Raw genomic sequence first — 16,944 nt, forward strand, 5'->3', positions numbered from 1 at the left:
CATCAGGCCACAATAGATCACATGTGGCATCTGGCCGTGAATATATGCATGAGATGCCAAGCAGCTGAATCGTGCATGTGAAGTGTGAATGGCAGAAAGACTCAGCAGAATTTCAGTGTGTGAGATACCAGCACTGCAGTGAGGTGTGAGAAAGGAACTGACTCTCACCATGTATGTGAAACTTGACAGGTCCAGGAATATCTTAGGTGAGATATTTCCATGTGAAAAGAGAAGACTAATTGCCTGGTAGAAGGTAACAGGGAACTTGACATGGACCATAGTGTAAAATTTTCTCTGCCCATATTCAGGAAACATGAGCAAAAATCAGAACAGGTGCAGGGCTGGCAGGTGAGAATGCTCAGCAGTTTGAGAGTCTGCCTTGAGAAAAGAGCAAAAAAATCTTGTCTTTCTGCTGAACAAAACAAAACTGGAGACTGGGTGTAATTATGTCTATAAATAAACATACAGGGAAGGGAAAGGAAGAAGTATTTAAACTAAATGGCAACATCAGCATAGAACATATGGATATAAATCAGCCAGAAGGCTGGAAATTATCAGAGAACTAGAACAGCTCTGGAACTTATTCAGTAGGAATAGTGAGGTGCTGTATGATTTCACTGACTGCAGAAGCCAGAGAACTAGGCTCAAACACCAGGAGTTCCCTTCCTGTCTTCCATATTTATTGCCACCACTGTTTCCTGCTACATACTCAGCTGGAGCATACAGAGTGTTAAATTTTCTCTACCTCTTTTTCCTAGAGGAAACACTGCAAATGCAAGAATTGAAGTAAAGCAAATGTCTCCTCCTTTGCCATCATGAGTCCCTACAAGGAGCTGGAGTCTGGATTATGACCTGTACATGCACATACATAAACACATCCACGTATGTCTATAGGAATGGGTAGAATTTTATATGCACATATACAAGGCACAAATATTTATGTTTGAAGTGATCTGTACACACTGGATATTTTTATTTCTCAGGAGTTCATTAGAGTATTCCAATAGTTTCTTTTCATCCTTCTGCCAGAGTATAGGTCGTGGAACTACCCTTATGCATTTTGACCACTGCACAAACTATGTTCTTGTGTAATCTCATAAATATCACAGCATCTCATCTGAGTCAGAGTGTAAGAGAGGGAATGTGTCACTGGAAAATGCTGAATTTCTGTCCCTTGCTCTCTTGGTAGGGATCACACGCACGCAATTGCCAGGAGGAGCATGGAAGCAGCAGCTGGTGCAGTTCCCCCTGCACTGAAGCTGCAGCCTGGTGTGTTCTGCTGTTTTGTCTCCATGCATGCGTGCGTGTGTGTGCTGGTACATACATGCATTTATACACCTCACACCAACACCGGTGTATGTACCTCAGTCTAGTCTGTTAACCTTACACATTTCAACTCACTTTTATAAAGGACACTGTGCCAACATGCCTGGAGCTACAGGGCATGTGCTGCAGAAAAAGCCAAGCCTAGCCTGTGATCATGCATGGGGAAGGGGTTACAGGTGACAGGCATGGTCTGTTTGCTTGTCACAACAGAGAAGTGGGTGCTTAAATCTGTCCTTGTGACACAGCTCCACATGCCTCGCTTGTTTATCTGTCTCAAATGGAGGGCCCTGTGGGGTTTTTTTTTGGGTCAGTGTGTGAGCGTATGTGTGGGTGTGCATGTGTGCCTCGCCAAAATAGTCTTGAGTGTCTCAGGCCATGGAACAGACTATGTATGTGCCTGACAACAGGGTAAGTGCCAGTGCAGTAACAACAGTCATATGTATTTTAGGCTAATGTGTGTGTCAGTCAAATTCAGAGTGCGCCTGCCTGCGTTTCTCAGGCCAGCGGGTGGATGTTTGTGTCTCATGATCCCTGTGTGCTGGAGCAGCTTGTGTGCCTGTCCCTTTCCTTCCGATTGTCACGTACCACAGGGTACTCTGAGTGTACCTGTGCACATGCCAGGATTCTCTGAGTGTGCAATTATTTCCTGCATGTCTGACAGTCCCAAATGCCTGAGGGCAGCATCCGTCTTGCAGTGAGAGCAGCCTGTGCTCCTCGGGGCAGTGCCTGCCTGTCTGTGTCAGTGACACAGGGTCATGCGCCTCAGGACTGTGTGTGTGTGTGTCCATCCCATGGGAACAACAGCTCCTGTGCCCAAGGCCCTGACACCTCAGTAGCAGTGACAGTACTTGTGTGTCACAGTGACAGCCATGCACCTCAGTACGACACGTGTCCCTACATCCGTGTGACACAGCCCCACAGGCCTCAGGCTGCTGTGAGAGCCACACACCTTGAACCCACCCGTGTGCTGACTCTGCCATGCAGCCCCCTGACAGTGACACAGCTTCAGATCCCTGCATGAGAGCGCCTCACAGACTGATGTCTGTCCATCTGTCTGTCCGTACCACAGGCTTACCTCAGACTCATGTGCCTCCCTGAGGGTGACAACGGCCTGCCTGCATCCCTCTGAGGCGCCCATTACATGCATGCCCTGGGGCTGTGCACTCCTCACAGTTCCACCGCCTCTGTCAGCTGTGCCTGTGTGCAAGGGGACCGTGAATGTGAGGGGACCGTGCTTGTGTGGGGTGCTCCGTGAGCATATGTGTAAGGGGACTGTGTCCTGTGAGGAGTACAGTGTGTGGTGTGTGTGTGAGGGGACTGTGAGTGTGAGAGGTGCTATGAGAGCGTGTGCGTGTCTGTGTGTCGGTGTGTGTGTCTGTGTGTCGGTCTGTCTGGACCGTGCGTGCGAGCGCGGCCGGACAGGCGGCCGAGGCCGGGGGGCAGCGGCCCCGCACGTCAGCGCGCCGCGGGGCGGGCGGCGGCGGCGGCGCCCTTAAATGCGGGCGGCGGCGACGCGGCGCGGGCAGCGCGCAGGGCTCGGCGGCGGCGGGGAGCGAGGCAGCGTGAGGCGGCGGCTGCTGCGGCCACAGCCACCCTCCCACCCAGCATGTCGGGCACCCGGGCGTCCAACGACCGCAGCGGCCACCCCGCCGCCGGCGGGCTGAAGCGGGCGCGCAGCGAGCCGGGCGGTAACAAAGTGACGGTGGTGCTGGGGGCGCAGTGGGGGGACGAAGGCAAGGGCAAGGTGGTCGACCTGCTGGCCACCGAGTCGGATATTGTGTGCCGGTGCCAGGTGGGTGCCGAGCCGGCTCTTTCAGCCACTCCCTTGGCGCTTCCCCACCATGCGTTCCCTGCGGCTCCCGCTTTCCCCCGGTTCCTCTCGGCCCGGCGCTCTCCTCCCCGTGCGGGTCCCCTCTGTCCCCCGCTGCTCCGCCTTTCCTCCCTCCAGCGCTCTTTCCTTCCAGCTGCCGCTCCTCGCTCCTGCTGCTTCTCTCCCTCCCCGCTCCCTATCTCCAGTCCCCGTCGCTCTCCCGCAGCCAGCGGCGGGACGCGAACGTGCCCCGGCGGGAGCCGTGTGCCGCACACACCCCCCGGGCCTCCAAATGCCACTCGGAAAGAAACAAGCCCTGAGCTATAAATATAAATAGCTGACCCCTCACGATAAGCGACACTGAATCCCGAGGTGCCGGCGGGCGGGGGCCCGGGGAGGAGCCGCTCCGGCCCTGGGCTGCCCCGGGCAGCCGAGCCCCGCGGCCCGGGCTGCGGTCGGGGCTTGCGGGGATGTTCCCCTGCCTGTGCGGGGCTGGCTGGTGTCTCCGGGCGTGCTGCTGCTCCGGGGAAAAGCGCTATGAGCCGGCCTGAATGGCCCGCCGTAATTAACCTCAGGAGTCTGCCAAAGTTTTGCTGCAGGGGGTGTTTTGGATGGGCGGACTGTGTTCCCTGCAAAGCGCCTGGAAGTTTATTCTAAAAAAATAAATACAAAATTGAGCATGAGTAAAATAGTGGAAAAAAAATTCATGTAAAAATAAGTAGAGTTGCATGAAAACAGGAAACATCTTGCATGACTTTGTTTATAGGTATTTTTGAGTTGAATAGATTTTAAGGATTCCCAAAACAATGTATTTGCATAATATAAACGAAATTAGACATGTAGGTGATTCCAAATAGAATTGTAGAATGGGTTGGAAGGACCTTAAAGATCATCCAGTTACAATGCCCCTGCCATGGGCTGGGACATCCTCCACTGGACCAGGTTGTTTAAAAGCCCTATCCAGCCTGGACTTGAACACCTCCAGGGATGGGGCATCAATAATGGTAATAATTTCTAAAGAATGTTTTCAAATGCCTGTTGTCCCCTTAAACTATGTGAGCACATTAAAAAGTAGTCAGTTTAGTCCAGCTCAGCTGGTATGTACCATGAAATTTATTCTGCTTTAAAATTCATGATAGCCACTAAAAAGCTAGAGACATCCTTGAATCCAAGGTAATAAATCCAAGGACATTTTTCTAATTAAGTATATTATGTAAATAAATCTTATCATGCAGGTTAAATATTTAGAGGGTGGAGGAAGTATTTTCATTTGGGACATTAAACTCCCAAGATCTTGAATCACCTTGGGGAGAGGTTTCCTTGCAAAAGATATCTAATGAATATGCATTACCAGGACCATACCTTTTTTTTTTTCATGTTTATTTCCCCCTTGCCTCCCCCAGTAATGTGTTACTAGGAATTTAAACTCAGGTCTAGGGATTGCTTTGGTGAGGAAAAAAAATTTAAAAGTTTTAGCTGAGGAGGAGCATTTCATAGAAGTCCCTGTCAAACAGTGAGTTCTCATGGGGTTACTGTTACTACTGCAAGGAGTCATGTTGGTTCTTTTTCAGGCTCAATTTTGTGGGGTGCCCTGAAGCTGTTTTCAGGACAGATCTGCTGTCCCTCCAGCAGCTACTTTGGCAGCGTGGCCCCCAGGTGCAGCCTCAGGATGCCCTGTGAAGGATGCAGGAGTGTGTGTGTGAGCATGCCACAAGGGTCAGTGTGTGAGGGCTTAGATGGTTTAATGTGCTGCTGGGCACGTTGGATTGTCTTCCTGCAGCCTGAGGAGGCCAGCATGGATGGAAGGCAGGTGGAGCTAGAAAAGCACTGGGCACTTTTCAAAAGAGTCTTCCCCAATACAGTGTGTGTGACACTACAATAGCATTCCTGATACACTGGTTAGAAGGAGATGTCTTCAGGATGAGGGCCAACTATAAAGCATTTGAAAAAGAAAATATGAGTCATGATTTATTTTTGAGTGGCAAATATTATGTAACTTTAAAGAGGGCTGTATTATTTTAATACTTCAATGGGTGTTTTGTGCATTTGGTAATTTTAATTGTGCCATTTTAATAATTTAATATTTTCTATTTTCAAAGCCAATCATGCAAGTAGATAATGGTGTATGATTTTTGCCTCTGTTAGAAGTCTGTTAAGGTTTAGTAAAGATATGCACATATTTAAGGATATGAAGAGTACTGATGAGTTCTCTCAGTGTGATAATGGCAGGTCATTAACTTACAGATGTAATCAGTTTGAGGAGCACTTCATTAATGCTGTGTAGTGCCATGAAAAAGCTCAGTGTTTGGACCAGAATCTTATTGCTTCACATTGCTCCTGGAAACTAAGAAAAACTTTTAGTGCCATAACACTTGTGTATTAGAAGCAATTTCTTAAACAAGAAGTACTGAATGACTGATTTATTAGAAATTTTAGACAAAATGTCAGGAAAATCTGCACCAGACTTTTTTGTTAGAATTTGATGATTGACAACATTATTTATTACCTGATGTCTTGTCCACTCCATTTTCTGAGACATTGAGGGAAATGATGTTGAACAGCTTGTTTTGGTCCTCAGTGAAAATGAAGTAGAGAAAGCTTGAAAATTAATATCTGAAAAACAGATTTTCAGGTCTTCTGAAATCATGTACCAGCTAGAGTTATTCTTCATCCCAATAGGATACTCTTGAAGCTAACTTTTAAAAAGGTGAGGCTGCCCTCCTCTCTGTGTAGGGATTTAAATTCAGGACCAGATTTGAGTTTGAAAGGGGTTTTAACAAACAGTAATTCTCTAATGTTTCCATGAAAGGAAATAACTTTCATTAAATGTTTCTCAAGTATTTTAGTGTGTTGGGTGCATAAAAATAACCTGTGACATCTGCAGAGGTTGCTGCAGAGGAAATGAAATTCTATTTTCTAGGATACTAGAATAAAAGGCAGGCAGGTGAATGGCAGTACAAGTCCATCACAGGCACAAGGGAAGCTTTTAAAGCATATTAAAAGAAAATTCTGCATTAAAACCCCAGCCTCTGTAATTTTCCTGAGCATTCAGAATTTCACATGAATTGATGACTTAATTTGTTGACCAGGGCTTAGATTATACAGTCTGAGTTCAAAATAATGAGTTCACCATTCAGTGACACAGAAATATGTGACATAATTTAAATATGAAATATTAGTTTGCCAGAAGTAATGGATTTCATTTCACCTTTATAATTGTAGCATTCTTTGTGAAAGAGGTTGTTTCAGAAAGGGTAAAAGATCTCTGAATGCTCTTATGGATGATGCTGTACAAAACTTTTCACAGGCTGCTTTCATTAAAATACCAGATACACAGGCACACAAAGCCATATAAAGAGGCAGAAAAGGTATTTCTAAACAAACTAATAACAGGGGTCTGTTAAGCAACTGAGTACATTTAATGGAGAACATCAAGAACATTTTTTCCTGTAAACTGCTCTTTCAGCAAGCAAAGCATTTCAGAAGAAAAACATAAGAGGCTAATATTTCTTTCTTATTGTGGCCTCCTGGGGCATGGAGCTGTCATATGATGCCATGCAATACTTTTAATCCCTAATATATTTTTAGGAAAGAGTGAAAACAAAGATTTCAGAGGTAAATATTTCATTTTGATGTTTCTTTAAAAAAGAGGGTTTGCGTATTTGTTTAAATCTTTTAACTAAGAGAATATTCTGACATAAAGATGGGAGTTCACTTTTTCTGTAGCCTCTTAGCATATTGTCAGAGTATCAGATGAAGTAATTTGGGTGCATCTAACAAAGGAAGAGAGCTTTGGTGTTGATCAAAACCTGATTTCAGATTGTGACTTTTTTCTGTGGTAGCTCTCATTCAAGATGTACCTTTCTAACATCACCTCATTGCTTGTTTTGTGTCTACCTTCAAAGCTAGAGCTGGTGGCTGGTGTTAGCTACCAGGGTTTTAATTAGCTGATCTCTCAGATCAGTTTTGGAGTATGATCAAAGAGTCACCTGTCACAAGTGCCAAGGGCCAAGGTGGTGTGCTTCCAGAGGACCTGCTTGGACTAGAGCTGTTCCTAAAAAGTCACACATCATAAGTTCTCAGTTAACTGAGGCCAGCTGCTTGTCATGCAGTTCTAGCTGTTTCCTTAAGGTGAGACTATGTAAGGTACACTGTAAGGATAACTTTTCACTAAAAAATGCCCCATAAACTTGATAAATTCAAAGGAAAGGAAAAATTTTCCAAAAGCCTAAGGTGAAAGACAGGAACACTATTGCTCCTAAATGTGTAGAGGCCCTGTGATAATCACATCTACCTGTCACAGGTCACATCATGTTACTGAATAGATGTGTAAACCAGGTGCCACACCAGTGCATACCTTTCCTCCTTTCACACCATCACCAGCAGCAGTGATTCAGCAGCAGTTACTAGGCCAAGGCAGTTTTTAAGAAATTTTTCAAGGTGTCATTCAGTGCTGCTGTTCCAGTGTGCCCACGACAATTCTGGATGTGTCAGTCCTGTGACAATTCTGCCTTCTGGAAATAATCTGTCTGATGTTATCTGCATTCCCTTAAGAAGTGACTTGTAAGGAGAAACACCAAATAGTAAGAATGTAATTGCATTAAGAGCTGTTATTAGATTTCCTAAGCTTCTCATATTAAAGTTTCTGTTTTGCACAAAATATGCAGTCACATTTTAAAATATTTCTTCTATCAAGTCTATGATTTCAGGTTAAGAATTGCTTTATTTTCAAAGATCATCTGATCTTTTGAGGCATATGGACAAAAATTACAGTTGATGTTAATAGTGAAGAAAAGCTGAGGAGGTTGAAAAGGTCTTTTGTGGTTGAGTAGTTCAGAGTTCCTTGGACTGAGACGTTTAACCAGGTCATAAACCAAGGGTGTGGAGTGGTTTATTTTCTCTATGTAGTGGATGTTAGCAAATAAGTTTGAGAAGGTTTTACCAGTAAGAAAATCCTGGCAATGTGTTGGGTTTGAGGAAGCATTGCAACGTTAGGGAACAATTTAAGCAAGGGTGAAGGGACGAGCCCAATGCTTCCATACACGTAACTGTTGTATATTATTGTAGGTTTCTCTATTTCCTTGTGTTAGTGTTTTAATGAATACACTGTAAATTTTGTCTGTTTCAGTAACAGTGCTTTGAGGAATGCAAAGGAAAATACTGTGGGCAAGCAATTGAATAATAAAAGCCAAGCGTGGCAGAAATGGCAGCCCAGTAGTTTCTCTGGGTGCTTTAGGTGCGAGATGGGGAGGTTTCCTTTGTTCCCCTGTTGCTGCTGACAGGGCAGGGGAAGCAGCCACACGTTGTTGTGACTTGTCCCTATTGATCATGGGCTACTGGAACTGTTTGCAGTAGGGATTAAATTAGGGCAGTTTTATGTGATGATTGTGTGGAGTTACAGGACCTTGTTTGCTGCTGTTTTTTCTGTGTGTCATGTGTTGCTCTCCTTTCAATGAGATTTAACTGTCATGTTTAGTGTAATTTTTCCCTACAGGATAAAGTAGCATGGAAAGGCTTTAATCTCCTAATGATTTAGTGCTTGATGATCTTCAGTGAACAGATTGATGACCTTGAAGTCATGAGTGTACAGTGACTGCAGGACTGTTGTTTTTGATTTCCCAAATGTTTGGGGAGGTTGATAACCCACTTCCATGTACACTCATACAGGCTTCTAAGTCATTTTTTGCAAGATTCCCTGCAAAAACATAAGCAGGTTTAATTTCACTGTTCAACACAGGAAAGGATTCAAGTGTGAGTTGTCTCTTTAGTACAATGAAGTAGTCCACCATTCCAAACTTAAAAATTTTTTGTAGCAATCTGTCACTTCTGAGGTACTTTATCCAATTTTATTTCTCATTATGCTTATACATACTTACATGCCACACTATATCATTTTAAGCTCTAGAACAACATGGTGACACTGCTATTTTAAACTAGCCTTTCCTTTGGGCATCAGCAAGATCATCTCAGGACCACCAGGATTATAAATACTGTATGAGAAGGTCAGGTTTAAAGTTTCCAAATCTCCATAAGAAAGCAAGCTTAATTTCCAATCCCCTTTATAAAGCCTGATGAATTTATTATCCTCTACAAGCATCAAAAGAAAACAGCTGAAAATTAAACTGAAATTACATCTGTTCTATTTCATTCCTGTTCTTAACTTGTTTACAGATATAAGAAAAGTTATGTTCATATCCTTGGATCATATTACTTCCCACAGGGGCGTGACTATGCTTCTTCAGCAGAGAGAATTAAAGACGAGCAGACTTACCTAGGTTTTTTATGTTTGGTTTTCTTTATTTCAGTATTCTGCTAGCATAAGAATATTTTTCCACTGTAGCGTTTTCTACCAATGCATCTTGAATTTATATTCTTTGCATCTGTTGCTGAAGTAAATATACATTTTGTTATATAGTGATCTGTTGTGGTATGTTGTTTTGATGTGACTTGACAAAACAATTAATTCAGTTTGAGAGAAAATAACCAGTGTGTGAGTGTCTCACTGTTTGAAACACTGTTTGCCTACACTGTTTGAAACCTGAGTTGAATTAGACTTGGCTTTTCCAGTTGCATTTTTCAGATGCTTAGGAAGACCAAGGTATCTGTATAAGTTAGGGTCATTTTTTTGTAGTAAAGAAATAATACCACATTATTGGTGCAGTATATGATATAGGCTTCAGGGTTTTTATTTGTTCTACAAATAATTTCATGTTCCTTTAAACGGTCAAAAACCTTGCTCAGTTCTTCTCAAGAATGTTTGTGTTTATAATAATACTAATTATCTCATGAGGTTTTAGGTGGTCTCCTCCCATGGGAATTTGGGAGTTTTTTGAAAGAGTGCTGTTTTACTTGGGACAGTGGGATCCTATGAATTTTGCTCCTTCTTTGAGACAGCAAAGGGCGACACTTGAACAGGGCAGGAGTCAGAGCAGTTCTATGCAGAGTTGTTTGTACTTGAAGTCATTACTGCAACATAGTCTCAGGAAAGAAGAGCCAAACAAACAAACTAGATTTGGCTGAGGGTGGTTGGGGTCTGGAGATAAACTTGCAACTCAGACCAGTTGTTTGTCACCACCACAGCTTTAAAAATCACTGTTGCCTCAGTTCTTGTGGTCTTAAGGATACTTCTGAATATTCCCAACCCACCTATCCCCAATGGGTTGAGTTAAAAAATAAAAAACAAAGTTATGGTTCACCACTTGAAATTTGAGTAGGATGTTACTTGGCAATAGTTAAACTGGAAAAAAAAAAGACAAAAAAACCTTCCAGTTTTTACAATCTAGTTAGGGAAACTAACAAGCACCTATGGCAACAACCTTCCAGCTGGAATGTGCAGCACTTGCAGTCATTGTCAGAAGTGTTCACACACAGGTGATTCAGTGACATCCTGTCGAAGGGTCTACATGTACAAAGCAGTTAATGTATTGCACTTGTCTGACTGGATGTTTTCAATGCCAATGATGCTCAAACGTCATTTACAATGGTGTAAATAACAAGAAATCCCATGAAAGTCAATGCATCTATATTATTATAAAGTTCATGTCAGAGCCAGTCATGCTGGTAGCAGTTATTAGCTACATTTATTCAAATTAGTTCCAGGCAGTTGCTGATGTAAGTTATAAATAGCCATTGTTAATTAAATTGTAAAGAGAATAAACAGTTTATATAAGAATGTTCCTTCTTGTTTATTTGCATTAAAAATGCTATAATAAACTGAACAAAATTACTCAATTCTGGTAACAAAACAGGAGTATTTTGTAGCCTGCTTGATAGTATGATGAGAGAGGTACCTGGCCTGCAGATACAGTTGAATTTCAGAAATGTTTTGCTCAGTTGATGGTTGGAATTTGTATTACTGGGACACTTATCATGAAGAGAGAGATAAAGGAGTCACAGCATTTGTTTTCAGATGAAGGCTTCCCAAACTGCTGGTTTGTGGCTGGTATTTCAATTCATAGATTATAAATTCATATAATGATGCCGGAGGGGATCATCTTGTAATCTTGTCCCTGTACCAAGGACACAGTATTCTAGTGGCAGTTGCACGACTGCCAAAAGGAGAGGTAATACAATCTTTCTACTCCTACTTGATATTCCCATTTATACATGCAAGGTTTGCCTCAGGCATGTCAGCCAGTACTGAAACTGTGTTCAGATAGCCCCATGTGCTTCCTAGCACAGATATCTCCTTGAACTACATTTCTGTTGCTAATTTGTGTGTTTAAAACCTAGTTGTGACATTTCATGCATTCACTGCATGTAGCAGTAGCTAAGGAGCTCTGTGTGCTGCTGGTGTGTCACACCACGGTGATTTTGGCTGCAGATCTTCAGTAGCCAGTTTCTGTTATTTCCCCGTTGTTAACTGGAAGCGGGTGAGACCTCATCACTGTGGGACCCATAAAAAATAAACCTGTTTCTTGTTCACACTCTAGTTACAGCTTGAAACAATCATCTGGTTTTAAGGTTTTTATGTGATCTGATGATTTTTCATATGAATCCACTTAATGAAATTGTATTCAGGCATTGTGAGGAGCACTGAGCAAATGAGGGATGTGCCAACCAGGAGAGCATCTGGTAGCACTCCTCCACACTACCTGCCTGGCAAGACAGATAGAAGCACATGTGAGCATCAGGACACATTTCCTTCCTGTTCTAACATGTATCATTAGGCTAACTGGAGAATTGAGTTCCTGCTGCAGGTACTGAACAGCCTCACTGCTGCTCTCAAATGAAATTCACTGTCTTGGGATGTTTTGGCTGCAGAAAATAAAGAGATAATTTTAAAAACAATACAGGCCAAAAGAGCAGCCTTTAAGCAGTTTGGGAAGTGGGTTTGTTTCTTCATGGCTTTTGTAAGTTCTACTGTGAAGATAATGACTGTCCTCTGGCAACCTGTTCATAACAATTATCAGTTCCCTGGTGCTGTTTATGCCAGCTACAATTCTTAACACTGGTAAAATATAGCTTCTCAGTTTAGTGTATTGATACAGTTCTGGTGTTCAAGCACTCTGGAACTGTAATCAATGTACAGCAGTACATCAATCCAATACCACAAGTAGATGAGTACATAAAAGCTTGGAAATTGATTTTTTTTTTTAAACAAAGTGTTGTACTGAAAAAAGACTGTACAATGTCGCATGGTGTAGTTTAGTTCCTCTAGCTCCTTCTAGTACTGGGACAATATGTAATTTTACACTTGGATTATAAAATTTCAGAAAATATAGACTAAAATCTTACAGAAAAAAAATCAAATTTTATCTGAGTACAATGTAATAGTTTTTTTTAATTATTTAAATAAACCTCAGACCCCACTGTGTCTATGGAAGGGACATACTCTGGAGCAGAGGAAGTGTGTGAGGAGTGTATATGGATGCCACTGGAACAGCTGCTGTCATGATGCCTTCCTGGGAACAGCATTTCCTACAGCAGAATGGTTTAATGGCAATGCCCAGACTGCACAGCAACTTATTTCTAGCCATACCATCATTTCACAATACAGATCATGCCAAAATGGCACTGATGAATAATCTATCAGAAGTTGTTGCCATAACATTCCCTTGGCTGGAGACATTTTTTAAGATCTGCAGAAAATACCACCTCTAGAGACCTAGGAACCTGCAAATGGTTGAAGATAAATAAATTTCAGGTGGGCTCAGTGCTGCATGGCAGAGTCTGGATATTAAATGGAAGTTTATGATGTCCTTGTGTTTGAAACAAGGGCCAAGCAGAGGCTCCAAAAGGTTTTTGGCCCAAGAGGAAGGAAGCATCCTGAGGGTCCAGAGAGCACTGTCACTTGGTGTATTAGTGTTCACAGCACTTTAATGAAATACCATTTGAGGGAAAGAGGGGAGCTCACACAGTTGCAGTGTATCAGGCAGTTCTCTGCACCTTCAAATGTGTAGTCTTCAAATAAACCCCATATAAGCTTTTTTGGTTCACTTATATTTTGTTAGGAGAAGAATTGGCTCATACAAGCCATATATTGTCTCTAAAAACTGGAGTAAAATTAGAAAAGGAGTGGATGTCTTTAATATCTCAGCTGCTAGGCTGCCAATATGCTGTTAGAATATCTATGCGACTGAACATGAGAAATTACTGAGATGACCAGATAATAAACAAAATATCTCATCAGATATTACCAGTGTAATGTTTTGCAAGTGTGGTCATGTCTCTTGGGTAATTCAATGCTCTGCTACCACTCCAATTATATTTATAAAAGTATAATTAGTTGAGATGTAGAAATATACCTGGAAAACACTTGTTTAGCAAACACAGACCAACAGGAGCAGTGCAAAATGCAGTTCCAGAGATGTCAATACTAGTTTTTAATTGGAGGAATGCTACTTTAGGTGGTTTGTCACTGAACTTTTGATGTGTGTTATCTATCCAGAGGGACTGAAACCGTATCAGTGATTTTGGCTATTAGAGGATGTACAATATCTGATGGTGTTTCTGTGCTTGAGCATTTTTTTATGTATGCCAACTCTCACAAGCTGCCTGATTAACATCCCTTTTTAAGCATTTGCTAAAGAAAGAGCATTTGTCCGGGTGTCAGTTGTTCAGGAAATTTTCCAAAAGCATAAGCTGTCTTTCATAAGCATTCTCATACTAGTGTGTCCCACCTTCTGAAATTTTAGGATACAAGAAAATACCTTTGACTATAATTTAGGAATGCTGTTATCTCAGATTGTGAGTCCTCAAGCCTGACTTCATTTGTTCATGTTGGTTAAGAAAAGCAGAGTATAACTATAGCATTATGACAACAAATACTTTTGAAGCAGCCTGGTTCCTCATTTTCTGAGGAAAAGAGGAAATTGTTACTTGTAGTAGAGATTAAATTGGTGTTAAATGATGGAGTTAATTCTTTTAAAGTTTTCATCTTGCCATTGTCTATAGGTGAGCTGGAAAGCTGGGAGTCCCAGAAGAAGGTACTAGATTTTTCTCAGCCTGATAATAAAATAACCAGTGTTTCAACCAAAGCAATCCACCTAAGTCAGACCTCTTAAATATCATGTAAAGTACTCTCCTGCCTGATTAATTAACATTCTAGATAATTGAGTGCTTTTAACTAGATCCAGATTCCTACAACTGATTTATTATATCTGAGAGGAAGAAAAATAGCCAGGATTCTCTGGACAAATTATAACTCTGCATTAGCAGGACATATCAAAATCCTTCCCATCCCAAGGATGAGCTATCCATCAGTTTTTAAGTCAAATGAAATCTGTGTGTACTATTTTTTCTGTTCTAACTCCTCAGCTCTCCCTTAGCAGCTTATCTGTTTGAAATTAATTGTTGAACTCAAATGTTCTGGAGCATAAAAATTCTTTTTATGATGTTTGCATATGTATTTCCTAAGGTTCTCCATCACACTGCTTAAAAAACATTCTGTTTTTGTAAACCATAGTTCTTATTTTCTTAATGTTGTGTTTCAGCATTTATCCACATTTTGAAAGGATTTTCACTTGCCATTTTCCTGTGTTTTACATACAAAAAGGCAAATGAGTAAATGAAGAATAAATTAAAACTCAGGAATAAAATGGGGTTCTAATATTCATTTTCATAAATGACTCTTCTTTCTCCGGGTTTTCATGCAACTCCACTCATTAAGCCAACACTATTTTCTGCAAATTACCAGTGGCAGTCTCAGTTCCCCTTCCAGGAGATGCCCTCTTTCTAGACAGTTTAAATCATTCAGTTCTTGTGCCAAACCCACAAAGATTTGTAATCATTTGGGAAAACTGAAGGCCTGTAGCACCACAGCACATGAGCAGTCAGGTTTCAACCTTATCAGTAGCAGACAAACTTACATTAAGACACAGCAGGAAAAAGCCACTAAGCCTGCTGAGAAAACTAGACCTTTAATTCTTAATATTTCAGGTCAAATCAACTCATGACCTTGATCTGCTCACCTCTTTCTAAGTTTCTGTGTTGCCACATCATTCTCTTTTAAAAGAGTTTGTGGAAAAGCAACTTAGTAAGGAAAATACCAGCTCCTATTCTTGGTTCTGGTAGGTAGTCATGTATGTCATGAATTGTAGCAGACTCCATAAAGTGGTGGTGGTGGTAACTGGGAAGATCATCTCTTGACCATTTTCTGGGGTGGTCCTGTGTGGGGCCAGGAGTTGGATTCCTGTGGGTCCCTTCAAACTCAGAATATTCTGTGACTGACAAGGTCATTCAGTCTGCACATGGTTCCAGCCTGACAGAGAGCCTCTTTCTTGAACACCAGGAGAAGCAGTAGCTGTTTGTGGTTGGGCAGGTGGGAAGAGCTTCCATTCAAAGGGAAATACTGGGCTTGAACTCAAAGAAATGTCCATGTACAGAAGATGCCTAAAAAGGATGGGCTTGTGTAGGCATGTCAGGGGCAGGACTCCAAGAGTGGTAGTTAATTCCAGTTTCTTCTCCCAGAAGGCTTCAGTTCTTGTCTAGCTTATGCCACCACTCCTGTATTAACTCCTGCTCTGTCCCAGCCCTGCCTTGACTTCATGGTATCCTTCTGCTTCCCAATTCTACAGTCCTGCTGAACTCCTTGAACTCCCTCACTGTCCTGTTTGAGACCTTTTTACAATGCTAAAACATGTTAAGAAACTGTAAGGTGGAGGAAGAAGTGACCAAAGACATATATAAATAAAAAGAGATGCTCTCGCCAAATAGACGTTACACCATTATTCTTCACATGTTTCTGTCTCTTGCAGGGTGGGAATAATGCAGGCCATACTGTCGTTGTTGATGGGAAAGAATATGATTTTCACCTATTTCCTAGTGGCATCATTAATCCAAAGGCAATTTCTTTTATTGGTAAGACATTTTGGAAATTACTATAAAAAATGACATTGTGTAGTGGATAGCTAGAACTGTACTTTGTGGTAACAAGTAAAGAAAAATGTGACTTTCAGTCAGATTTGCTTTAGCTTCAGCTGTTTGACTTTTATTTCACTGCTGCTTTTACATGAAGAATTACTCTACTTTCAGTGTCAGTTTAGTTTCCACTGTTAGAAAACTGAAAGCAAGAACATCATATCATGTTCTTTCTTATACTTTATGGTAAAATTTGGACCCCACCCTCTACTTGCACTCTCTTTTTATACTTTCAGAAATATATGTGCTATTCTTTGAGAACACGAATGTCAGGACTTAGCTAAATAAATAATAAAAATTATCTCTCACAGGTCTTTACTGACTTCCAGAAATAGGTGCCAAAATGCAGGGCTCTACTCAGGAGGTCATTACTCAGTCCCCTTTTTGTTCACATCACCAGCTGTTTAGGGTGATATTGTATTTTGCTATAAAGATACTTGGTGCAGATGGCATCATAAAAAGATTTGCAGCATTCACTGGACATTAAACTCATATTTAAATGGTAGGCAAATTTAAGCCTCTTGTCCAAAGTTTTGATTATTTCTGAGAGAAATCATGTACAGACTGTTCAAGAAATGAGTGTAAGTTCTAGTGAGTCATAGAGTTTCAGTTTTGTCCCATTTAATAATTTCCAAATGGATAACTAGAATCTATTAAACATTTTTTCCTCTCAGCTAAATATGGTGTGTTGTCTTGCTTTCCTATTTACTCCCTTGTCAATTAGTAACGACTATAACTTGAGTTATGCTAAATTTAGGCTGAGACAGGCTCTTGCATATATTTCTGACATTCCCAAGAAGGAGGCAGCAGCTGTTTCCAGCCCACTGCATCACTAATCCTCCATGTCTCGCCAGCACTGCTCTTTATTGCTTGTGGGTTCTCTTTTGTAGCTCAAAAGCAAGGGGAAGGCATTGCTAATGTATCACAGCACTAGTTTGAGCTGAGTT

General features: G+C 41.7%; 1 protein-coding gene across 1 annotated transcript in view; it reads left to right on the top strand.

The window, feature by feature from the left end:
• The first annotated feature begins 2,891 nt into the window (after positions 1 to 2,891).
• The window catches only part of ADSS1 (adenylosuccinate synthase 1), a 28,481-nt gene continuing 14,428 nt past the window's right edge, over positions 2,892 to 16,944 (top strand). Inside the window, exons 1-2 of the mRNA XM_066552198.1 lie at positions 2,892 to 3,118; positions 15,835 to 15,937. Coding sequence (XP_066408295.1) covers positions 2,933 to 3,118; positions 15,835 to 15,937 — 289 coding nt within the window. The 5' untranslated portion in view covers positions 2,892 to 2,932. The remainder of the gene's footprint in view (positions 3,119 to 15,834; positions 15,938 to 16,944) is intronic.

The sequence above is a fragment of the Molothrus aeneus genome, chromosome 6 (genome assembly GCF_037042795.1).
Source record: "Molothrus aeneus isolate 106 chromosome 6, BPBGC_Maene_1.0, whole genome shotgun sequence".
NCBI classification, from domain to species: domain Eukaryota; kingdom Metazoa; phylum Chordata; class Aves; order Passeriformes; family Icteridae; genus Molothrus; species Molothrus aeneus.